The 24564-nt window shown below is 46.8% G+C and overlaps 1 protein-coding gene across 20 annotated transcripts in view; it reads left to right on the forward strand.

Annotated features, from left to right (window-relative positions):
* Window positions 1-24564, forward strand: part of NCOR1 (nuclear receptor corepressor 1) — a 116424-nt gene that overhangs the window by 85746 nt on the left and 6114 nt on the right. For 10 of the 20 annotated variants that reach the window (XM_043903933.1, XM_043903932.1, XM_043903944.1 and 7 more), the window contains 21 exons: window positions 162-282; window positions 376-477; window positions 824-924; window positions 1626-1794; window positions 2811-2951; window positions 4180-4263; window positions 4721-4977; window positions 5207-5567; window positions 7149-7376; window positions 9814-10023; window positions 10431-10580; window positions 10923-11036; window positions 12630-12795; window positions 12966-13453; window positions 15734-15862; window positions 16246-16403; window positions 16576-16799; window positions 19044-19190; window positions 20391-20533; window positions 23547-23600; window positions 23976-24197. In XM_043903933.1, the coding sequence (XP_043759868.1) occupies window positions 162-282; window positions 376-477; window positions 824-924; window positions 1626-1794; window positions 2811-2951; window positions 4180-4263; window positions 4721-4977; window positions 5207-5567; window positions 7149-7376; window positions 9814-10023; window positions 10431-10580; window positions 10923-11036; window positions 12630-12795; window positions 12966-13453; window positions 15734-15862; window positions 16246-16403; window positions 16576-16799; window positions 19044-19190; window positions 20391-20533; window positions 23547-23600; window positions 23976-24197 (3769 nt within the window). The remainder of the gene's footprint in view (window positions 1-161; window positions 283-375; window positions 478-823; window positions 925-1625; window positions 1795-2810; window positions 2952-4179; window positions 4264-4720; window positions 4978-5206; window positions 5568-7148; window positions 7377-9813; window positions 10024-10430; window positions 10581-10922; window positions 11037-12629; window positions 12796-12965; window positions 13454-15733; window positions 15863-16245; window positions 16404-16575; window positions 16800-19043; window positions 19191-20390; window positions 20534-23546; window positions 23601-23975; window positions 24198-24564) is intronic. The other 10 variants (XM_043903950.1, XM_043903951.1, XM_043903935.1 and 7 more) reach the window with 8 other exon arrangements.

Consider the following 24564-nt stretch of genomic DNA (forward strand, 5'->3'; position numbering starts at 1 on the left):
TAACCAGTCTGCGACGAGGATTTTCTTGCTTTATGTATACCTATTAGTTTCGGTGGAGGGTGGATGGGTGGTAAGTTTTCTAAACAGAAACGTGTACCTTAACTCTAGAGTTGACCTTGTGAAGAGACAGTGTTATTCTAGTCCTTTAACATTATTTTTAGGGAACACCCGGCACTTACTTGCCTTCTCCTAATCAGGCCTCCTACGCCCCTGAGGCAGCGAAGCCCTCGGCAGGCTCCATCTCTCTGGGACTGCCGCGGCAGCAGGACGCCGCCAAGCCAGGTCAGTGAGGAGGGGGCAGACTGTAGCCGCTTTTGTGGCGCACCAGTTGGGGACTTGGCACTTGAGTTCACTCTGTCTTGCTCTGGCCCACAGCCACCGTGCCCTACATCAAGCAGGAGGAGTTCTCTCCCCGAAGCCAGAACTCACAGCCTGAGGGTTTACTGGTCAGAGCCCAACATGAAGGGGTGGTCAGAGGTAAGTCACGCTGTAGGGCAGAAATATTATACTCTGGTCCCCAGTAAATGGGCTAAGGGAAGTCAGTAATATGTTTTAAAGATGGGCTCTTAAATTAGAGCCTTTAAATTCTAAGTTTAAGTTTTCTTTCCATATAAAAATCATTTTAAAACTTTGAAATGTTGTTTCTGCAGTTCTTTTTAAAAATTGTGAAATTATTTTTAAAGTACGTTTCAGTAAAACACTGTTCCTTTTGGCTGTGGTTTCTCTCTTTTTCTCCTCTCTCCCAAGCAGGGGCTGGTTTTGTTGGCCTGTTTTTCTTATAGGTGTGGGGGTGTGATTGGCTGGTGATTCTGTTGTTATCCAGGTACCTCAGGAGCCATTCAAGAAGGAAGCATAACTCGGGGAACGCCCTCTAGCAAACTCTCTGTGGAGAGCATCCCGTCCCTCCGAGGTTCCATCACCCAGGTCAGTTGTTCTCCTTCCCAAGACCCAAACCACAGCTGGTGAGAAAAGCAGAAGTGAAGTCTCGAGTGGGTTGGCTGTTCTAACACAAGTTGTGACAAAGTTGTTCATTGTTCTGGGATTTGGGACAGGTCTCTGTGATAAACCTCAGATGATAAACCATAAGTCAAATCACCTATACTGTGTTTCATTGAAAAAGGTGGATTATTTGCAAATTGGCAGAAAAAACAAGTTACAATTGGTGCAACTCTGCCTGGCAAAGCTTTTAACATGTATTCAGCTTAAACAGAAATTGAGAGGAAAATCATAAATTATTTGCTTGCTTTTACAACTTGTTATTGTATTTTTCTTAGAAATTTTGAAAAAGCTTGATTATATTTGCATGAGTTTAGGCCTTAAGACAAATTTTGTTTCTGAGAGTTAAGTACTTTCATAGTGGTTTAACTTTGAGGTGGGGAAGAAGGCTGACTCAACTCATATACCTATTGGCATTTTAGGAAGTTTTGCATGGCAGGGTTCAAGGACCAAGGTGCAGTCTTTCTTTATGTTTATATAACATGTCCGATTTCCTGTCATGTGCTGGCCTTTCTCATTTGAGGTCATGGCTTGATCTGATGCTTGGTGTGGCAGGTTACATTTTCTGAGCGTTTGTGTCTTGTCAACTGAAGTGATGCTCATGCTGCCTGTGTTTGATTGAATGGCAGGGAACCCCAGCGCTGTCCCAGGCTGGCATACCCACTGAGGCATTGGTGAAGGGACCTGTTTCTAGATTGTCCATTGAAGAGAGCAGTCCTGAGAAAGGCCGGGAGGAAGCCGCCTCCAAAGGCCATGTTATTTACGAAGGCAAAAGTGGACACATCTTATCCTATGACAGTAAGTATTGCCTCTCCACTCCAAGGCTGGTGCTGTCACATGTGACAGGGGTGTGGGGCTGGCTTCTTACCTGCTGGCTTTGGGAAAGTGAGTTTTCTTTCCCCAAGCCCAGGTTTCCTCTCTGTAATGTAAAAAGGGTTAACGTGAGTACTTCTTTTGAAACCTTGGTGAAAAATAAACTGAGGCAGTCGGTGAAAAGTGCTTAACAGCATGGAGCCCATAGTAAGTGTCCCCTGAGTGGTGGCTCGCACTGCCAGCTGTGATCATTAGATTTAGCCTAGGAAAAGAATCTCTGTTTAATAGAACCACAGCTAAATGTCTGCTCAGCAAAAACAAGTCCCTGTGAATGCGATTTGACCCCCTTCTATTTTAAAGGAATGCCAGTTTTACGTGTTAAGAATTACGGAGTAGATAGTAGTCTGATAATCCTAGAAAGAGTATTGAATTTAAATTCACCTTAAATGTAACTGTTTCAGTGTCTGTCTCTAAACATTTGTCTTTAGATGTGTTCATGAGTTTAAGTTTCAGCTTGCGCACTGTTCTGAGCAGTGTGCTGAAATCTCACTGTCCTGCCCAGACATGCATCTCCCCTTTTTCCACCATGTCCAACTGGCTCAGCTGGCGATGACTATTGTCAGTCGCAGTGCTGTGTCCAGTGACCCTTACCTGAAATTTCATGTGCCCAGATCCCTTTCCAGCAGTTTCATCACCCGCTGTCTGTAGTACCGGTTTACTCAGTGGTAACTGCCATTAGTTAACCTGGACCCACCACTATTGTTAAGTTCCTTGAGGGAAGGGACCTAATTTACACCCTATATCTGAAATCCTGGTTTATGCCTGACCCTCAGTAAATATGTTTGAATCAATGAAAACATTTTTATAAATATCATCTACAGAGGTAGGTATGTAGTAGATTAAGACCAGTTTTTATATTATCTTCATGAGATCATGAGATTAAAGTAACTTATTTAGGCCTTGGGCTCTATCCGAGCAGTGCTTGTGTCTGTGTTCTGCAGATATTAAGAATGCCCGAGACGGGACAAGGAGTCCGAGAACAGCTCATGAAATCAGTCTCAAAAGAAGCTATGAATCAGTGGAAGGAACAATAAAACAAGGGTTGTCTATGAGGGAATCTCCCGTTTCAGCACCGCTGGAGGGTAAGGTGTTGTTTCCAGAGCTCTGTTTAGATACGTACAGCCAATTTGCATTGTTGGGTTTGGTTGCATTTAATATATGTCATTTCTACCTGAAATTTATATCAATATATAAATGAAACATAAATATGTTAATATATTATACATACATGTGGTATAAAATGTATAATAGTAATTAATATACTAATATGAAAGTTATTAGTAAACATTTAAATTCATGTTCATCTCTACATCTAAGTCAAGCAGTAGATGACAGTGAAGGGGGAAGTAAAGACAAAACTGATCTTATCATAGGTAACTGTTAGAATGCTCATGTAATTTGTAGATTGATCCTGTTTAAGTGAGTTTAAAAATGTGAAGTTCATCATGAGCACTGGTTTTTATTGTGGGGCAGGCAGAGAGGTATATAACGTACAGAGCGGAGACATGTTTGAATCTCGCTCTTTCCGGGTGCATCTGTCTGTGCCCATCTCTTGCTCTGTCAGTTGAGGGCTTGCACCTGCAGTCATGTGAGGGAGAGAGAGCTGTGCGGCTCTGTGCTGATCATGTGGCATGCCTTCATCACATGATCACCATGGTTTGTTTTGTGAATGGTTCACTTTCCTTAAGTCTTAACCTGATTCAACTGTTTTATTTTAATCTAGATGAGAAACGGGAAACAGGGTAAGGATTCCTCAGTCTTGAAGGCCTGTTTAAATTTTCTAGGAGCTGAATTTTCTCTGTAATTAAAAAAAAAAAATCTCACTTTTCCTCCATTCAGATTTGTTGGCCATGTAACATGAAACGTCTGAAAAGGTTATTTACATGTGTTTCATTTTGGTTTGCATCTTTAGTGTATTTTATCTGTTTTTGAGGTATCCATCTTTCATGTTTTTCTCTTCAGAGCTTAACAGTGATTTCCAGCCCGTCTGTATTTTCTCTCGCCTTGATGAAAAAGCACTGAGGGTTTAGACTTAGCTTTGAAAGTGTTGTTCTCTACGCTTTGACTTAGATGTCTTCCTTGGCCATTTTCTATTTGTGAAAATGTTTGAAAAGAAGCAGTTTTAAAAGTGGATACTTCCAGCTTTTATTTTTTCCATGATGTTCTTCTGATTAGTTTGCAAATCTAAAATGGTTCTCCTTTTTCCATGGAGCTTTTGTCAGAAGTGTGTCCTCTTAGAACAGTTAGTTGTGTTCCTGAGTTGACATCTGTGCTGTGTCTAACACCGGAACCACCTGCTTGTTTTGAAAGGGCTCATCTGCCGCGCGCTGCCCAGGGGGAGCCCTCACTCTGACCTCAAGGACAGGACCGTGCTGTCTGGGTCCATCATGCACGGTAAACTCTCTGCTCGCTTGCTTCTGTTCACAGCTGTCTCAGGGGCAAAGTAGTTTGCAGGGTATGAAGCCTGTTTTTCAAGGTATCTTCCCTTTTGATATGTTAGGTGTTTAAACCCTAACTATAACTCTTCTTCTCTGAGTTTCATAGTTTATTTGAAGATGATCGTTGCTTAATCTTTGAATACAGACATCTTCATTATGTAAGAACCACTCTTGATTGTGATGAATGATATATTAAGTCTTGAACAACCCCCCCAAAATAATGGCCATGAGTATTTACATAAGGATCTTACTGTAAACAGAAAACTGATTAGAAACTGCAAACAGCAAGGCATTAATTTCTTCATATTGTGGTAATTTATATGCAACAAAATTTACTGTTACAACAGTTTTTTGAAGTATATAGTTCAGTGGCATTGATTTACCAAGTGTGTTTCTTGAATCCTTCTTTGAAGGCACACCAAGAGCGACAACTGAAAGTTTTGAGGATGGCCTTAAGTACCCCAAACAGATTAAAAGGGAGAGTCCACCCATCCGAGCGTTTGAAGGTGCCATCACCAAAGGAAAGCCGTATGATGGCATCACCACCATCAAAGAGATGGGGCGCTCCGTTCACGAGATCCCCCGGCAGGACATGTTGGCTCAGGAGAGTCGGAAAACCCCCGAGGTGGTGCCGAGTGCTCGGCCCGTCATTGAGGGCTCCATCTCCCAGGTACCGTCCACTTTGGACCACAGTGCAGCAGTAGTTATCAGTGGTTCTAGATCATTGTAAACATCGGATCTCCTGGAAGTAAACGTGGAGGTCTCTGTGACCTCAGTTCTGGTCTGGGAGCATGTGCGGCACGGGCACTCAGCAGCCCTTCACTGGCACATGCCAGCGTGGCACGTGAGATGGAGCCCGGCCACAGGGCTGCCTGTGACACTTGTCTCTTGACCCACAGGGCACACCCATCAAGTTCGACAGCAGCTCGGGTCAATCTGCCATCAAACACAATGTCAAGTCCCTGATCACGGGGCCTAGCAAACTGCCCCGGGGGATGCCTCCATTGGAAATTGTGCCCGAGAACGTTAAAGTGGTAGAAAGGGGCAAGTATGAGGATGTGAAGGCAGGAGAGCCCGTGCGGTCCCGGCACACGTCGGTGGTGAGCTCCGGCCCCTCAGTCCTCAGGTCCACTCTCCACGAAGCTCCCAAAGCACAGCTGAGCCCGGGAATTTATGAGGACGCCAGCGCACGGCGCACGCCGGGGAGCTACGCCAGCACTGTGTCCCGGGGCTCGCCCATGCTGAGCAGAGCTTCCGAAGGTGTGTTGCTCTCGTATGCTGTCTGACCATTCATGCTGTCCACCGCAGCACTTGGCCCGGCGTTGGTTCCAGGGGCTTGTAGCCTGTCTGCTGTGCTCTGGGAGATTGGCTGCCCATGAAAGTAGGCATAATTGCAAGTAAAATGCCTAATGTTTTCATTAAGTGCACAGTGCACTGGAGTCCAGAAATGGTGGAACAGGTCATGCTTGGCATGGATTTTCAGCTAAACCATGAGAATTTCTGGAAGTTGGTCTGGATGGTCAGCTCTCCTCACTGTCTGCTGTGTGTCTGCTGTCTGAGTGCTCAGGCCATGGAGCTGGCTGCTTAGGGTGAATTGAGGTTCTTACTGCACAGAGTTGAACACGTTCCTTAGCTTTTTTGTGCTCTAGTGTCCTCATCTGTGAATTAGTGGTGTAATACCAAGGCTGGCCTCATAGGATTGCTATGCAGATAAAATGAGGTGATATTTTGAAAGGATTTTGGCAGAATAGTGCACAGAGTGTGGGAAGGACTTGGTAATTGTGAACTGTTATTACTGTCGGTTCTGTTTTATGACCAGAACCTGCCCCTCCTAGGGGTTCATGCTGCTGCAGAGACATCTGGGGGATGAGAGGCGTGGATTTTTACCAGGTGGTCTGTGAACAATCTGAGGCCCTTAGAAGTGTTTTCCACTGAGCATTTTAGATTGTAGTGCAGTACTCGTTTATTGAGGGCTTATGTGCAGGCTCCCGTGGGCGGTTGGAGGGGCCACACACAGGGAAGAGAAGAGGGAAATGTCCGTCTGGGGCCGTGGCGTAAACCTACACCCTCTTGGTTCTGGTCTTGAAGGAGGAGAATTGCAGGGCAATTCTAACAGGCTCTGCCTGTTAGAGTGATCTGCAGCAGGGAGGGGAGGTGATTAACCAGCATGATTTCTTGGCTTCCACACATAGGTTTGTGTGATCACAGCAAAGTCAATATTATCAAAATAGTAATTAGATGGTGCACTTGGTTGCACAGGGCTGTTGCACAGTGTGTCACTGTTGCTGAAGTATACCCTATGAAATGGCCAAACTTGTAAATTTTATCCCCTGTGTGTTTCACCACAGTTACTGAAACAGTGGAAGGTGATGGCTGGTAGGGTTTTGGTTTGGACTCAGTAGCACTGATGAGATAATCAAACTTCTGAATAATGTCCTGTAGAGAAGAAGAAGCTGGAGCAGGGAGGAGGCCAGTGCTGGCGAGGAAGTCTGTGTGGCAGCACAGAGCAGGGAACACTGTGTGACCCAGCAAGGAGCCGGGCAGCCAGGCAGAGAGAGGGTGGAGGCTTGGTATGGGCAGGGTCCGGAGGAGTTAGTGTGTCAGTGGTCAGAGATGACAAAGCACTGAGCGTCAACTTTCATTCGTAATTTTAGGTGATAAACAGGGCTGTGACCTGAAAGGGGGCATGTTCTACAAGATTGATTGTTTCATGTTTAGTAGAAAGAGAAGATCAAAGAGATATTTGTATATGGTCTGTATTGGAATGGTTGAGAAATAGATTAACATTATCCTATTTAACAAGCTTGCTTAAGGATTTGTGGTGTTGGCCGTTTTTTCTAGTTACAATTTCTTCTGGCAAGTCTGCTAATCATGAGAGGAAGTCCACCCTGACCCCTACCCAGAGGGAGAGCATCGCAGCCAAGTCTCCGGTGCCTGGCGTGGACCCTGCAGTGAGCCACAGCCCCTTCGAGCCGCACCACAGGGGCGGCACCCCCGGGGAGGTGTACCGGAGCCACCTGCCGGCACACTTGGACCCAGCCATGCCCTTTCACCGGGCTCTGGATCCTGGTAAGCATAGTATGCAGTGAAAACTGAAGGCAGAGCAGTGACATGGCTGTGTGCCTCTTTAGACATTCTGTGTATTAAAGTACAGAATGCAGACAGTCATGTGTGTTATTAGGATACAGTTAAGTGGATTTTCACAAACTCTACAGCTCAAGCCCCCAGATCAAGACACAGAATATTACCAGCACCCCTTAAAGAATTAAAATACTGGGTACATAGAAAGCCCTCTTGTGTGATGGCATTTGATTGAAAAGTGGGTTCTGTGAAGAACTATTTTTAAATAACACAGGCATACTTCATACATTTTAGTTTACAACAGAGACTTTCTTCACCAGTGTTCTGATCTCTAGTCAGGGCACTGGTTACACCTCACAACTGCTTCTTAGGTAAATGATACATCTCCAGGTTTGTTTTTTTAAGTGAAGTTGGAATTTAAAGACACACTAAAGGAATCTATCAATAAATACAGTATGCTTCTAGATTTTTTCCCTCATCTTTTATAGTTATCTGCTGCTAAGTCGCTTCAGTCATGTCCAACTCTGTGTGACCCCATAGACGGCAGCCCACCACGTTCTGCTGTCCCTGGGATTCTCCAGGCAAGAGCACTGGAGTGGGTTGCCATTTCCTTCTCCAGTGCATGAAAGTGAAAAGTGAAAGTGAAGTCGCTCTGTCGTGTCCAACTCTTCAGGACCCCATGGACTGCAGGCTACTAGGCTCCTCCGCCCATGGGATTTTCTAGGCGAGAGTACTGGAGTGGGTTGCCATTGCCTTCTCCGTTAAAATTATCTAGTCCATACCTAATTCAGATTCTGTATTGAGTCTTTCCAAAGCAGCAGCATAGTTTTTTCATTATTTCATTATTGTGGTAGCAATTATAGCTGGAAGGAACTTTTGAACAGATATCACTGAGCGTGAGTGAACATGGTCTTAGTAGGTGTAGAAGCATGTAGGTTTTCTGGGGGGCAGCCTGCCCTGGCACAGCAGTGCTGCCTTCGCGGCCCGGGCCAGTGGACTCTGCCCAGGAAAGGGCATCCTGTCCATGGGTAGTGGAGCGTCTCTGCTGGACTATGGTGAGGTCAGTACCATCACATTGTCTGTCACCTGAAAATGTCAGGTCCCTGAGGCACCCACACATGTCTGTTCAGGGACTGTCCCCAGAGCTGGGGCGGGAGCCTCACCCCCACCCCCCACTGTTGGCTGACCCTGCTGGGAGGGCTAGAGGAAGGGGGAGCAGACACTGAGAGTTTGTCATTTGTTCTTCTCAGGAGAAAATGTGTGCATAAACTCCTCACTCAAACTCTCAGACAGAAGTGAATGTTTATACTTTAATTTAGTGTGTATCATAATCCTTTATTTTATAGCAGTTTTCTTTGCTTGTCATTATTGAGCTTGAGCTGGATTATCAGTATTTTGAGGATAGAGGCATATCTCCTGTTGCCATTTTGTCGGGATGTGTGGACCTCCGGCACTGTATTAAGTTCACTGTGTGTGCTCAGCTCATGACCAGCGTCCCAGCACCTGCGTCATGGGGGCCCGGTCCTGCTGCTGCCTGTTGGTGCAAATAAAGTTTTATTAGAACACAAGTCATTCCTGCTTGTTTTGTCTGTGGCGGCTTTTATACTGTAATGACAGAGTTGAGTCAGTGTGACAGAGCCATAGTGTCCACAGATCCTCACATATTCTGGCCCTTTGACTAATCTCTGCCTTACAGGCACACGCTGATAGTGAAATTCGCTCAGTCATGTCTAACTCTTTGCGACACCATGGACTATACAGTCCATGGAATTCTCCAGGCCAGAATATTGGAGTGGGTAGCCTTTCCCTTCTCCAGGGGATCTTCCCAACCTAGGGATTGAACCCAGGTCTCCTGCACTGCAGACGGATTCTTTACCAGCTGAGCCACAAGGGAAGCCCATGGACAGTTGATTTTTAGCGCCCTCCCCCCCCCCACCCCCGCCCCCGAAAAGTAAAGTTACCATTTGTTACAAAGTATCTCATATTTTTCCATTTCTTTGTATTAGATGATCTATACTACAAAAAATAATACTTTTTTCAAACACAGCTTTTGGAAACTTCAGGTGAAAAATCTAATAAAGTTATATGTCAAAGACTGCAAGTGAAACTACTTGAGAATAGTTTTTAGCTGCTGTTCTAGTGGTAAAGGTTAATACTCTTATTTTGTCTGATCTGTTGTCCCTGTTTTCGTTACGTCTGACATTAGGATGTTTATATTCACACTGCTCTTCTGTCAAGGTCCAAAAGGAATCTGCCGTAATCCTGTGTCCCCCCTTCCCCCTGCCCCAACCCTGAAGTAGGTAGAAGCTGATTGTGCTCAGTAGCTCAGCAGATGGTTCTTTTCCTTACTCTTTCTGTGGGTGATGTTTAGCAAGTGGATTCTGCACGGACTCAACTACATGCCTATCTTTCCTCTCTCCATCAGCAGCCGCTGCTTACCTGTTCCAGAGGCAGCTGTCACCGACCCCCGGCTACCCCAGTCAGTACCAGCTCTACGCGATGGAGAACACGCGCCAGACCATTCTCAACGATTACATCACCTCCCAGCAGATGCAAGTGGGCCTTCGGCCTGACGTGGCCAGGGGGCTGTCTCCCCGGGAACAGCAGCTGGGGCTCCCGTACCCGGCGACCAGGGGTGTGTGTCTGTGTCCAGGACGGGTGCTTGGTGGGCGGATGATGGGAGGAAGGAAAAGCAGGCTCTGTAGCCGTTAGCCTTGAAGGCAGACAGGATGATACATTGAAACAGGCTATTCTGGCAACACTGGAATAATGAGGCCAGATTGATGTCCTTGAGGTTGGAAGCCGTGGTCTCGCCAGCTTCACTCTCTCCTCTCTCCACATGTATGGGGTGGGGTTGGGGGAGTGGGGCAGTGTTCATCTCTCCCTGTCGAAGCAGGTCTTACAGAGTCATGCTGAACTTAAGCACTGTATTTGTCCTGTCTGCAAATTATTTTGGGGTTAGAGAAACCCAAGAGCCATGTGCAGCTCTGTATCTTTAGAATAATACTTGAAACATAATTTTGTTGTATTTCTTTTGAACAGGAATTATTGACCTGACCAACATGCCTCCAGCAATTTTAGTGCCTCACCCCGGGGGAACGAGCACCCCTCCCATGGACAGAATCACATATATTCCTGGTACACAAATCACCTTCCCACCCAGACCTTACAGCTCTGCGTCCGTAAGTCCAGGTGGGTCTGCGCGCGCCCCTCTCTGCTGGGAGCATTGTGCTTCTGTGTTGCCAGCACAGCCTCTATGGGTGTTTTGGGCACTCTTCCACAGTTAGTCTGCTGTTTTTCATTTACTGTCCAGTCATAGGTCCTCCACAGTGTCTGTCCCTAGATCCTCTGAGAGCTCCTGGGAGCTTGTGTTATGCTCCATTATCACTGAAACTCTTAACAAAGCACACTTCCTCCTGCTCAGATTTGGAGCTTTCTGAAAAATGTTCAGTCACTTGAGAAGGTAAAGCTTGTTTGATGCACTTGCCAGGTTGGCGTTATTGTCCTCAGGCTGCAGGTTTGTGTGTTTTCCAGGACACTCAACACACCTCGCAGCCGCAGCCAGTGCTGAGAGAGAGCGGGAGCGGGAGCGGGAGAAGGAGCGGGAGCGCCTTGCCGCAGCCTCCTCGGACCTCTACCTGCGGCCGGGTGGGTGGAGGCGCCGGCCTTGTGCTCAGGGTGGGATGCCTTCAGACACAGAGCAGCGGGGCCCTTGCATGTGTAGGCTGCTGAGGAGCCAGACAGGGCAGAGGCAGTGGCGTTGTCATGGGGACGGTGGCATTTGGATTTAGCAATAGTAGTTGGGTCTGAAAACACTGGGTTCAGAGCTCATTAAAGCTGAAGCCGTCCAGCAGAGGCTTCCAGAAGATTCCTGAAGATAGATGTGGCATTGGGCTGGCATATAGAAGGAGGATGCAGAGTGTGCTTAGAAGGTTGTCTGATTAATGTAAACGAAGTCCCTCAGTGTCTGACCATAGGAGGTGCTTTAATGAATCATGAGCTGTTCTTATTGTTGTTTAATCACTCAATTGTGTCCTGCTCTCTGCGTCCCCATGGACTGTAGCTGCCGTCCTTGGGGTTTTCCAGGCAAGAATACTGGAGTGGGTTGCCATTTCCTTCTTCAGGAGATTTTCCTACCTAGGAATTGAACCCACGGGTCTTGCATCTCCTGCATTGGCTGGTGGATTCTTAACCACTGAGCCACCTGAGAAGTGGATCATGAACTAGCACCATAATATTGATTGTATGTTGATTGTACAGAAACTGCAGAAATTGACTTAACTGGAGAGAGCCAGGTACAAATCCTACATAATTTCTGTAAGAACTATGTTTTAAAAATGCTTGTCATCCCACTGATGAATAACATGCAGCTTTAAGTCCATCAAACATCATTTTTCTCCATCAGAGATTTGAAAGGTTGATAGATTGTGTTGTGGTGTTTGAGGAAACACTGCCTCTTACACACTGTCAGTGGTAGTATAAACAGGGATAACTTTTTCAGAGACATAAAAATGTGAGCAATAATTCAGTCCTAGGAATGCACACCTGTGGGAACGCTCACATAAACTGCTGTGTGGTCAGACGGGAGAGAATCGCTGGAATGGCTGTGCTAAGTGGTACCTGCTCTGAAAAAAAATATGGCTGTTTGCTAGAACTGCCTGCTCAAGTGAGAAAGAGTGAGTCTGAGAGCCCGAGGAGGTGGAGGAGAAAGTGAGGAAAAGGAACTTGAGGTCCTGCGAGTGAAGGAGCTTTGCTGTGGGAGCCACAGTCAAGTGGAGGAGCCACGGAGCTGCGGGCCGGACAGCCTCAGGCCCTGCTGCAGCAGAAGCTCATCATTTGCATTGTGATTCAGAGACAGTTGTTCCAGACTTGATTTTGGAAATAAGAAACACACCAGAGTTCAAGGAAAAGTCAGAGACAAACTTACCTGATTTGTATTAGTGCTTCAGTATTGGTGTTTTTTTGTTTCTCTTTGGAATCAAGATAGAGACTTGTCACAGGAATGGGAATGAGAGTAAAGTGGTAGCTGACGATTTTGTTTCAAGTTACTAGTGTGGTTTATTGCATCTTTATTGGAAAACTCTTAAAGCATTGATTTCTCAAAAGGCCAGAAAGCAGGGTAGTGAATTTCTCCACTTGCTTTCCTGTCTTCTATTTGGGAATGTGAGGAAGTCAGCGACCCCCTGTGCTACCATCCAGCCTCTTTCTGATGGCTGGTCCCTGCATCCCTCTGCCCCGCAGGCTCGGAGCAGCCTGGCCGGCCCAGCAGCCACGGCTACGTGCGCTCCCCATCCCCGTCGGTCAGAACTCAGGAGGCCCTGCTGCAGCAGAGACCCAGCGTCTTCCAGGGAACCAACGGGACCAGCGTGATCACCCCACTGGACCCTAGTGCACAGCTGCGGATCATGTAAGCCTCCGTGTGCACTTGGACCAGACATGCCATCTGCTGCACACGCTCGTCAGTGTGTGACTGCAATAGCACTGCACACTGTGCTCACCGCAGTCTGTCCTCCTGACACCCCAACACCCTGGGAGAGTCTTCCACATCACAGACTTGTGCTTTGGTTTTCTTTTCAGGCCACTGCCTGCCGGGGGCCCTTCCATCAGCCAGGGCCTGCCGGCCTCCCGTTACAACACCGCTGCGGATGCCCTGGCTGCTCTTGTGGATGCTGCTGCATCTGCTCCCCAGATGGATGTGTCCAAAACGAAAGAGAGTAAGCACGACGCCACCAGGTTAGAAGAGAATGTGAGGAGCAGGGCAGCAGTCAGTGAGCAGCAGCTAGAGCAGAAAAGCCTGGAGGCGGAGAAGAGAGCCGGTCAGTGTCTGTACACCTCTTCAGCCCTGCCGAGTGGCAAGCCCCAGCCTCACTCTGCAGTAATTTACTCTGAGGCTGGGAAAGAGAAAGGGCCTCCTCCCAAGTCCAGATATGAGGAAGAGCTAAGGACTCGAGGAAAGACCACCATTACCGCAGCTAACTTCATAGACGTGATCATCACCCGGCAGATTGCCTCGGACAAGGACAGCAGGGACCGTGGCTCCCAGAGCTCAGACTCTTCCAGTAGCTGTATGTATCTCGGCCCGAGCCCGCCCCACGGGACCACACATGGAGTCACCTGACTCCAGGGGAAGCGAAGCACACGGTGTGAATGTAATGGAGAGGTTGTGTGGGTTAGTGGCGCACGAAAGTCTTTCCTGCTGTTACGCCTTTAAATATCTGAGCATCTTAAGTACACTGTCACGTGTTTGCTTGAGGAACTTGGCCTTTCTGGGGATGAAGTCACAGGGAGTCAGTCGGAGGCAGAGCCGCTCACATTTCAGGTTCTGCAAATGGCTTCAAGACCTCATTCCTCAGGAGACCCTTCTAAGGCACGCATCAGGGTCTAGGGTGGTTCCCCAAAGCCACTAGTAACCTTTTTCTAAGATACAGATTTTTTTTAAAAGACCACCTTGTTGATAATTATGATTATTGGTAATTGGTATTTCTTATAAGTTGGATTTTGAGCAAGTGTAAGAATTCAGCAACCTACAGTAAAATGCTAGAAACATTGTTTTAAATGTATCTTTAACTACATCCTAAATTCTCTATTGAATTTCTGAAGGAAAGTATTTAAACACATATCCCTTAGTATTGAAGTAATGTAACGACACATAGTAACCTCTCATTTCCATTCGTGAATCAAGTAGAGTTGGAGACCATGACTGGTGGGTCCTGTGCACTGCCCAGCGTGCAATGCAAGGTTCTGGCTAGTCTGCACCTGATCCTGACTTGTTTGGGTAAATAAATAGCCCCGTGGCTGAGGTCTGGAGAGAAGCTTGGTAGCCCTTTGTGTCCATGAAAGATATCTATTAGCCTGGACTGTGGAAATCTGCAAAATCGATGCTGTACCTACAGAAAATTGGGACAGTCTCTAGTTGTGTGACTGGGCCGTCTGGCGGGAAGTCACCAGCACACATGTGGTGACCATCCTGGGGCCTGAGGAATTGCTAATTACCTGACATCACTTCCTTTTTGCGTCACAGAATGTCTGCAAGCAGTCTGGCTGCTTTTCTGAGGGTTTATGTTTCTGAGCGTAGTTTTATTTTCATCACTGACTCGATTCCTTGTGTGAAGCGCCCAGGCTTCTCCCGGTTACCCAGCATGGCTTTCAGTTCTTCCGCAAACCCCCTCCTCCTGGCCCCTGCCCCAGACATCAAGACCACTGAGCTCCCAGGAGAACCAGGCCTCCTGCCACCTGTGCTGCCCTGGGGAGCAGACTTTGGGAACAGCACCCAAACAGTGAACAGTGATTGCTGCCCGTCCCAAAGTAGTACCACTTAGTTTACATATAGTGTCCTATTTTAGTTTCCAAAGCGAGTTTCCACTCCTGTTACCAGATCTCTGTCCTGAGTATACTAGAGGCAGGTCCTTGCAGCTTCCATGACCTGGTGGGGGCAGAAGAGGGCTGTTGAGTCGAGGTTGAGGAGTGGGTAGTGCACTAGTAGTAGAGTTCTTTCCCACCTTCTGCCCTGTGTCCAGGACCTGACCACGCTTGCTGATCTGGCCAGGGTCACATACCCTTTGGGCCTCTGATCATTTCCTCAGATGCTTCAGTGCACCCAAAAGTACACACAGCACTCTTGAGTCAGAAGGGTCCTCAGCAGGAGGTCACACCCCTCCCTAGCAGCTCCCCTGTTCTCGAATCTGAGGCCCTGGCAGGACTGAGAAAGCGCCTGGACCCCCACTGCCTAGACCCTCAGTTCCCAAGGGCACCATCTCTTGGAGGGCCCTGCTATGACGGGTGCATGCTCCCTTCCTCCCTGCGGACATTCACCGCCACCTCTGTTCACGTTCACGCTGTAACATGGGGCTAAAGATGGGAGTCATTTTTGTCAGCAGCACTCAATGATTTGAGAAAATTATTACATGATGTTAATTAATCCACAGCTTTGAAGTTGTCCTGGTGAAGAAGAGCAGACTATCCGGGATGGAAGTGACTTGGAAGTGTGTACTGTTGAGGTTTCCTCTTGTTGGTTTAATCTCTTGTGATGAATTTCCTGGTGATTTTCTTTTTCAGCCCCCAGGAGAAGGTCGAGCTCTGTTTCTGATCTTCACCTCAAGGTTTTAGAGCCTGCAGATTTTCAGGAAACTCTGTACCTTGCCAAGAGGAAGCGATTAACTGACCTTTGCCACCATGCATTGAACTCCTTATTTATTTGTTTTGGTTTTTTTTCCCATTAACCTGAGGTGCCACTGACCATTTCTGACAAGTAAAAACTGAAAATATGCAAATAGGTTTGAAGAGCTTGGAACTTCTGAGCTTGACATAAGATTAGTTTTAAAATAGATTCTTTTCTTTTCTTCAAGTATCTTCTCACCGGTATGAAACACCTGGCGATGCTATTGAGGTGATAAGCCCTGCCAGCTCTCCCGCACCACCCCAGGAGAGGCTGCCGGCCTACCAGCCGGAGGTCGTGAAGGCGAGCCAGGCAGAAAGTGGGTCTCCTATGTCTTCACATGTGCTTCCTGTAGTCTGTCCAGGGCATGTTCAGAAGTAGCTTTTTGTTAGTTTTGTTTTAGAGTAATCTGTGAGTCTAGAAATGTTTTAAGACTGCTCTAATGGAAAACTATTTTTAAGTCATTGATGACTTTTTTAATATGTTTTAATGATATTGAAAATAGTTGATATTGTTTGCCCACTTGTGCTTTCGCATTTTATTCTATGCTAATCTTCTGATGTCTGTCAGTGAATAAATATTTTTTCTTCAAAATTAAGATATGAATTCCCCCTCCTGTGTTTCTCTGAGCTATGTTTAATCTTTGCTCATGAGTGAAAGGTGGGCCTCCCTGCAGTAAGACATCTGTCTGTCCCCTGTTAGACGAAGCCCCCAGACAGTACGAAGGACCACTGCATCACTACCGGCCACAGCAGGAGTCCCCGTCCCCGCAGCAGCCACCGCCCCCACCCTCACAAGCCGAGGGGGCGGGGCAAGTGCCCCGGACACACCGGCTCATCACACTTGCTGACCACATCTGCGTGAGTTTCTCACTACTTTTATTAGCTAGCGGGGTCTTTGTTTGTACAAGATCACACAGAAGGCCACATTTCACATAGAATCACAATAAAGATATCTAGATTTATGTTACACTTCTTTTTTTTCTGGAAGTGCTCAATGGATTTAACCAGTTCCTCCTTTTCTCTTTCACAGCAAATTATCACACAAGATTTTGCTAGAAATCAAGTTTCCTCGCAGCCCCCCCAGCAGCCTTCCACTTCTACATTCCAGAGTTCACCGTCTGCCTTGGTGTCTACACCCGTGAGGACGAAAACATCAAACCGCTACAGCCCAGAATCCCAGTCTCAATCTGCTCACCATCAGAGACCAGGCTCGAGGGTCTCTCCAGAAACTCTAGTGGACAAATCCAGGGCCAGGTATGGTCTCCCTCACCCACACACAGGTTCCCCAGCAGTGAGACAGTCAGACTCTACCTTCACGTTGGGGATTCATGTCTTACGCAGAGTTTCTTTACCTTCATTCCCTGGAAAGTGTAATTGAGAGTTTTTCCTTTGTGTATTATTCTTGGAATGTCCACTGTCTAGGCAGTTGGTCCTATATGTTTTTATTATGTGTCCACAAGTTGATTGCTGTCCTCTGTCTGTGGGTTTGCAGACAGTGCTGTGGCATGGATGGTTGGGTGGTAATGTTGGGACACTGCCTGGGTCTTCAGAATCACAGTGTGTTCAGATGTTTAGGAAGCTGGCATTAAATAATTTGAGGCCGCTTAGTACAGGGCTCTCTCCAGTGTTCTCCCCAGTGCTCTGTACTTGGAAGTTGAAGGTAGTGGGGTGAGTATTGGTGTGCACGTTAGTTGATGGAGAGCAAGCAGCACACAGATTTGTAAAGTTCATAAAGATGCTGAGAACAAGTCTGGGGTTCAGCAGGTCAAGGATTCTGCAAATATCTGGAGACACATGGCAGGTGGATGGACCAGGGCAGTGGAAACAGCAGTTGATTTTGTAGCAGGCCTGGTTCTCCAGCCTGCCTGCCAACCCCTAAGTTAGCAGAGAACATAAAGGAGTAAGAACAGTGTATTAGCTGAACAGTACTCCTTGGGAAAAAACTTTATTGTGGGATTTTTTTGAACATACAGAAGTAGAGAAAGTGTAACATGCCAGCACCCAGCACAGGCCCCATGTGTTTCATTATCCCCACCTCAAGCTGGAGTGTTCTGAAGCAAATTGCAAATGACATAAGTCATCTCAAGCAGCTGGACGATCTTAAGGACATGATGAAAGCATTCTCTTTTTTTTTTTTTTTTTGGGGTTTTGTCATACATAAGCATTCTCTTTTAACAAAAAAAAACCTTCAGTTATCAAAGAACAGAAAGTTATAACAGTCATTCATGATACATTCTTGATACAAAGCGCTATGTAGATTTTGAACAGTTGATGGCCATTTATGAAAAAATTGTTTTGATTTTTTCACTTATCATTTCCACATCACTGCACCTTGCTTTTGAATGAGGAAGGTTACATTTCTTTCATTGATTTTAGTCAGATTACCTGGTTTTACAGTTTAAAATATTTACATAATCCATACTGTTATAAAACAGCATTATTGATTTTTCAACCTATGAGCAAAACACAGAGCAGTTGTTCTAGAGTTCTGGAACAATGTAAATGCTGTAAATCACATAAAAATGGCTGAGCAGGCTATATAAAGTAGACAAAGGTTAAAGTCAATATAGAGAAGGTAGTAAAATCCTTCATCTTTTGTGGTAGGAGATTGATAGCTACTGTTTCAAGTTTTGATACACAAAGAAAGGTATACTATTGGTAAAGTGTGAAAGTCACTCAGTCATGTCCAACTCTTTGCAACCTGATGGACTATACAGTCCATGGAATTCTCTAGGCCAGAATACTGAAGTGTGGGTAGCCTTTGCCTTCTCCAGAGGATCTTCCCAATCCAGGGATTGAACCCAGGTCTCGATCCTGCATTGCAGGCGAATTCTTTACCAGCTGAGCCCCAAAGGAAGCCTAAGATTGGTAGTTACCTCTAAATCACCTAAATAATCAAAAAGCTCAGAAATGGTAAAAAATAGCCACCTCTAATTGGATGGGGTAGATTGGGGAAAGAAATGACCAACAATACTACTAACCTATTGAAAGTGTGAATGTAATGAAAGTGTGAAAGTGAAGTCGCTCAGTCGTGTCCGACTCTTTGCGACCCCGTAGATTGTAGCCTACCAAGATCCTCAGTCCATGGGATTTTCCAGGCAAGAATACTGGAGTGGGTTGCCATTTCCTTCTCCAGGGGATCTTCCCGACCCAGGGATCGAACCCAGGTCTCCCGCATTGTAGGCAGACGCTTTACCGCTGAGCTACCAGGGACGCAATAGTAATGAAAGCATATATTAAAGGTCACTGATGGCTTTTATTCGTTTTTTAAAAAAAATTAGACTGTGCTGGGTCTTAATTGTGGCACTCAGGATCTTTAGTTGTGATAAGTGGGATCTGTTAATAGTTCACAGTATTTGAGGTGACTTTTTCCTAATATTCAGTGTCAGCTTTTGTTCTCTGAAATGACTGAAGTAACCAGCTAACCAGTGTCTGTTTGTGTGTAGGGTGAGCCGAGGTGAGCCCTGGGAAGACAGTCTCACATTTCGTATGTTGCAGCATCAGGCCCGGAAAATCCCCAGAGAGGAGTCACATCTCTTCGGAGCCCTATGAGCCCATCTCCCCGCCTCAGGTTCCTGTTGTGCATGAGAAGCAGGACAGTGTGCTGCTGCTGGCCCAGCGTGGAGCCGAGCCCGCGGAGCAGAGGTACGCAGGGGCAAGGCCGCGTGGCTGTGTGTGCGTGCATGCGCATGCTCACACTTGGTGCCTGCCATTTTCCTGAAGTCAGTGCAGTTTTTTCTCTTTGGATCACGTGTCAGGAGAATCACTTTGTCTGTTTTCCTAGTGATCAAATGCTAGTGGATTTTACTGAAGAAATTCTAATATTTAAATAGATGATAGAAAATAATTGGTCATTATTCTTCTTGAAATTCCTTCTGGATCTTTTTTAAAACCTTTTTGTCTGTGTGGACATTGAGCCCCTAAAGTGCCCGCCAGGCACCTGGTGTCATGTGCAGTGCATGGAAGGTTGCAGTGAGCACTGCTTGCTGTTTTCTCACCAGTTTCTAATCCTTACCCCACCCTGTGAATTAGTAGATGTTTATTCCACTGGGTTTAGATGCTTTTGGTTTGGCTCCTTTCAGTGAAATGAGGAAGAAATCCTGTTTTGGAAAGGGAATGATGTTAACTTCAATTATACGTTTACATGTTTTCCCCTAAGCTTGTGAGTTTTTGAGGACAGAGACATCTTAGTCATTTTTCTGTCACCTTCCTTGTCACGTTTGAGTGATGGACCCAATTAGGTTATCAGCACCTTTCGTGTGTTCTCTGTCACTGTCTCTGGCACTCATTGACTCCTGGTAGTCCTGAGCTAGTTGAGGAGACTTGTGTTTCTAAATGTGTTAGCATAGGAAGCTGCAGACGAAATATGAAAGCCTTTACATGATGCTCAGCTCATGCAGGGCTGGAAAGATTCTAACAAATACACAGTTTTATTTCTGTATTGTCGCTATGCTGTTAGGTCTAATTTGTCTACCGCTTAGGTGTGAGTGCTTGCTATTTTATAGGCAGGTATGCTAGTAGTTACAATCTTACTGTACTTCAAAGTAATTTTGCTGGTCAAACAGTCCCCAGATTATGTGGTCACCCTCAATACACCAGGGTCTGTGCTGCAGAGAAGACAGGAGCATGGCAAGCTCTTTTGAGGGCTCCTGTTACCACCTGTTCACTGTCTTGGTTCTAGACTGTCTCCACTCCAGGGCTCCTTTTCTTATATCCCCTTGGCCCCAAATACGTCAGTGTTCAGACGGAGAGGGCCTCGGGCCTGGCACTCGGGGTGGGGGTGGCGGGGGTGGGCAGGGAAGGGAGTAGGAGTGCGTGGTGGTAACACGTGACTGTTCCCAGCAGGAATGACTCCCGCTCACCAGGCAGCATAAGCTACCTGCCTTCATTCTTCACCAAGCTCGAGAGCACATCCCCCATGGTGAAGTCAAAGAAGCAAGAGATTTTTCGTAAGTTGAACTCCTCTGGTGGAGGTGACTCTGATATGGGTAAGTGGGATTTCTTTCATGAACCCCCATAAAATGCACATAAATAATGATAGCTCCATGTCGCCTCTCACGTTACCCTTGAGTATAAGGACTCTGGCAGGCCGGTCCAAGCACATATGATCCTGAACTCCTCTGTAGGCCTCTGTTGGCTCTGCTTGGGGGCTTTCTGTGAGGGAGCCCCACCCAGCACATGTGCCGCTGCCTGTTTTCTCTTTGAACAAGTGTGGGTCTTGGAAGTGTGTGTCTTAAGTGGGGCTGGATTGGCTCTCCAGTGTTTACCCCCTGGTCTGCCCCTCATTTGGGTAGACCATCCAGCTGTCTGCAGACAAGGTCGTGCTCCTCCAGTTGTCTTTCCTCTGTGGATGTGCACAGGCAGCCAGCTCTAAGCATTCCTACCATCTCAGGTGCTGGTCACTAAAAACCTTTCATTCAGTTAGCCTTTCAGTCGGTTCTGAGTACTGTGGTAGGACCCATCCCTAATTCATCATCTTAAGGGGGTCTGAGACCACACTGGGTGTTTCGATGACCTATGTGTTCATAGGTGACTGGATGTTGATACCAACACCAGCCTCCTGCGAAGAGCTGCCTATGGACCATGCCTCTCCCTCTGTCCTCTGTGTCTGTCACACCAAGTGTGGGACCAGGTTGTGTGTGCTTGTTTGCTCCTTTCTCTGCTCTGCCAGTTTTTGTGGATTACCTTCAAAGCGCACCTCCCCACCACTGAGGATGGTGCCAGCCTCAAGGCAGTGGAAACAGATGGTGCACGGCCTGGGTATCACTGTCTGCTCCAGGCCCTGTTGTCAGCATGAATGTGGATTATCTCCTGTCACCTTCAAAACACTCTCCATGCCACATGTTGGCATCATCTCCACTTGGTAGATGAGGACACTGAGGCTTGGGTTTAGTGACTGTTGACGAGACAGGGCTGTGGTTCAGACTCATGGATGCCAGCTCTGGAGTCCATGTCTCCAGTAGTTCTACACTCGACACCCTCACCAGGGCTGTCCATAAATGCCCATGAGGACAGAACTCTTTAACAGCTGGGCTGGAACCTTCCTCGCCTGCTGTTTTCACACTCACGCCATCAGCCAGGTTCCCTCGTCCCCTTCTCCTCACATGTATCCAGTGATCCAAGGCTCTGGGGAAGCCCTGCAGAACCCATGGTTTCTACCATCAGTAAACCCTGCCAACTAGGAACTGCCAGGTGGAGTTATGTTTGAATCTGTGACACTGTGATTAACAAAAGTTGAAAGTTCCAGAGGAGAAAGGATGAGCCCAGTGTCACTTGTTGTCTGTGTAGTTATCCCAGCTCTTAATTACTAGATTCGAGAAGTCTAAGTCCTCGGCAACCAAGATGGCTTCGCTTCAGCTCAGGGCTCCCACTGAGGACATCAATGCTTTTATTCTGCGGAAGCCTTCATGCTCTAAACTTAGCAAATCTGTTCTCCCTGCTGCTAACACTAGTGAACAACTTATCCCTTCCAGAAATGCTCTATCCCCTTGGTTTTCAGTACTGCTGTTTCCAATTTCTTCCTCTGCTTTTTTGGCTGATTCTTGTGTCTCCTCAGAAGCCAGGTCTTGCTCAGCAGGGCTCTGAGATGGTGGTTTGCCTCTGGCACTGTATTCTCTGAGCCATTTCATCCACTCTTGGCTGTTTAAACTGAGTCTGAAAACTCCCAAACTTGCATCTGGAGTTTAGCTTTTTTCTATTAGCACTGAACTCTACTTAAATCTTTGCAACCATATTTCTTCTTGAAGGTCTCGCTGGTGCCTTAAGTGTCTAAAAACACTCTGCACACCATGTCTCCCCACAGAGAGCTGTGGTCCTCCCCTCCTGCATCCTCATGTCCTGGGCAGCCCCTGAACTGCCTTTCCCCACCTCTGAGGAACAGTCATGTCCTCTCATAAGCCTGTCTTACTCCCATCAGTCCCGAGCAATGCAGGGATTTGGGAATGGGCATTTCACTCAGCTCCCAGGTGATTCTGTTCTGAGGGCCTCAGGAAGTACCTTCTGACCTGAACCCCACAGGTATAGGAAAGAGTGTATTTAAGTTCAGTATGTTATTGTTGGTTGAACAATATGAAATTGTCTTCATCTGACCATTTTTGATCAATAAGAACATGATTTTTTTATTCAGCCAAATAATGGCTTGGTATGTATTTGTGAAATGAATGAGTCCTATTCTCCAGGTTTCTATGAGAACTACAAGGCCCTCCTTACCCCCTCATACTATTTCAGGTTCAGTCGATTTACTGTTCCCTTATCCGTGGGTGAGGAGCCTTCTCCCCGCCCCCCAGTATTCCTGTCCCAGGAGTCGGCATCCAGGCTCCCTCACTCCAATCTGCGTGGACAGGCCTTCTCCCTGGTACAGGCCCATCCTTCTCTGAGACAGTGCTTGTCTGGCCACTAACTTACTTCCTGGATTCTTTTTCTTTCAAGTTCTCAACCTTGAGTTGGAAGGCATGATAAAAACACTGTTTCTGTTCCCAAACTTCTTCCATTTCTGGGCACAGTGCTTTACAAGTAGTTCCAGGTTGTCCGAGCTGCTGTCATTCAAATTGAGCAAATGACAGACTGCACAGTTAGCAGGAATGAACAGAACTGACAGGCAGGATTTCTGCCTCACCCTGGCAACTGCAGCAGGGACACGTGGTCATGTTCATTCCTTTCACGGGGGTGTTCTCCCCAGGATCTAATCTCACACCTGCTGTTTGCAGGGTCTCTTCCCTGGAAGCTTGGGTTCCTGTCCTGAGGCCAGCTTTTCCCTATGTGTGTTTCTCTGGCTCTGCAAAAGGTCCTTTCCTTCCTGAGCTGTATTACTCCTGTTCTGATTTCTGATTTCCTTAAGAAAGTAATTATTTCTCTTTACCTTCACTTAATGGGCAAAAAATAAAGTTGATCATGGAAAATAAGGTTAATTTACCGTAGAATTTTTTTGGAGACTTTATCTCTTTCCGTGTATGTGATCATCACATCTCAGTTAATTAACTTGAATGTTTGTTTTAAATACAGCAGCTGCTCAGCCAGGAACTGAGATCTTTAATCTGCCAGCAGTCACCACCTCAGGTAAGATTCAGAAAACTCATACAGTAGCAGTCAGTCCAGCAAATAGGCATTGCGTACTGGCTGCATGCCAGGAACATCCTTTAGTCGGGGTGGGACACGGAGGCAGTCACAGTAAAAAGTGAACTGAGATCAGTAAGTACTTATTGAAAACATAAATGAACAGAGAATCAGAACTACTGAGCTAAAAAGAGAAGAAAACCGTCAAGCAACTTACACAGCAGTGGGTGCCTGATTTAACACAGGAAAGCACCCTCTCGGGGGATTAGCCGCCTCTGTGGGGCTGTGCTGCCGACACTGTGCCGGGGCATGTGTCCTGGGCGGTTCCTGCCCCTGTCCTCCCTCAGAGTCAGGCAGGTGCTGTGCCGTCTCCTGCAGGCTCCGTGAGCTCCAGAGGCCACTCCTTTGCTGACCCTGCCAGTAACCTCGGGCTGGAGGACATCATCCGGAAGGCGCTCATGGGGAGCTTTGATGACAAAGTGGAAGATCACGGGGTGGTCATGCCCCAGCCAGTGGCAGTGGGGCCTGGGGGCGCCAGCACCTCGGTGGTGACCAGCGGCGAGATCCGGAGGGAGGAAGGGGACCCATCGCCTCACTCAGGTAAGGGGCTCATTTTTGTGCTTTTCACCATGTCTCCCAAGGAAAAGCCAGTCCATACCCCAGGTTCAGATGGGTCAAGAAGAGATTTCATTTATGTGCTCAGTCACCTCAACGTTTTTCAACCTCTTCAGACATGTTACAAGTGACATAAAATTAAAAAAGGGGTGAAAGTTTCTACCCAGAATGTCACCCTCCAGTGTATCAGTGTTTTTGTTTTCATCTAGTCATTATCTGTGTGCATACATTGTAATACTGATGCAATTTCATATTCTGCTTTTGAATCAAAGTGACTTGCTATTGTAATAAAAGTGACGGGCCCCGTATAAAAGAAATTTTAAGCCACAGGAAAAAATAAGGGGAAAGAAGT

This window comes from Cervus elaphus, chromosome 5, assembly GCF_910594005.1.
Source record: "Cervus elaphus chromosome 5, mCerEla1.1, whole genome shotgun sequence".
NCBI classification, from domain to species: Eukaryota; Metazoa; Chordata; class Mammalia; order Artiodactyla; family Cervidae; genus Cervus; species Cervus elaphus.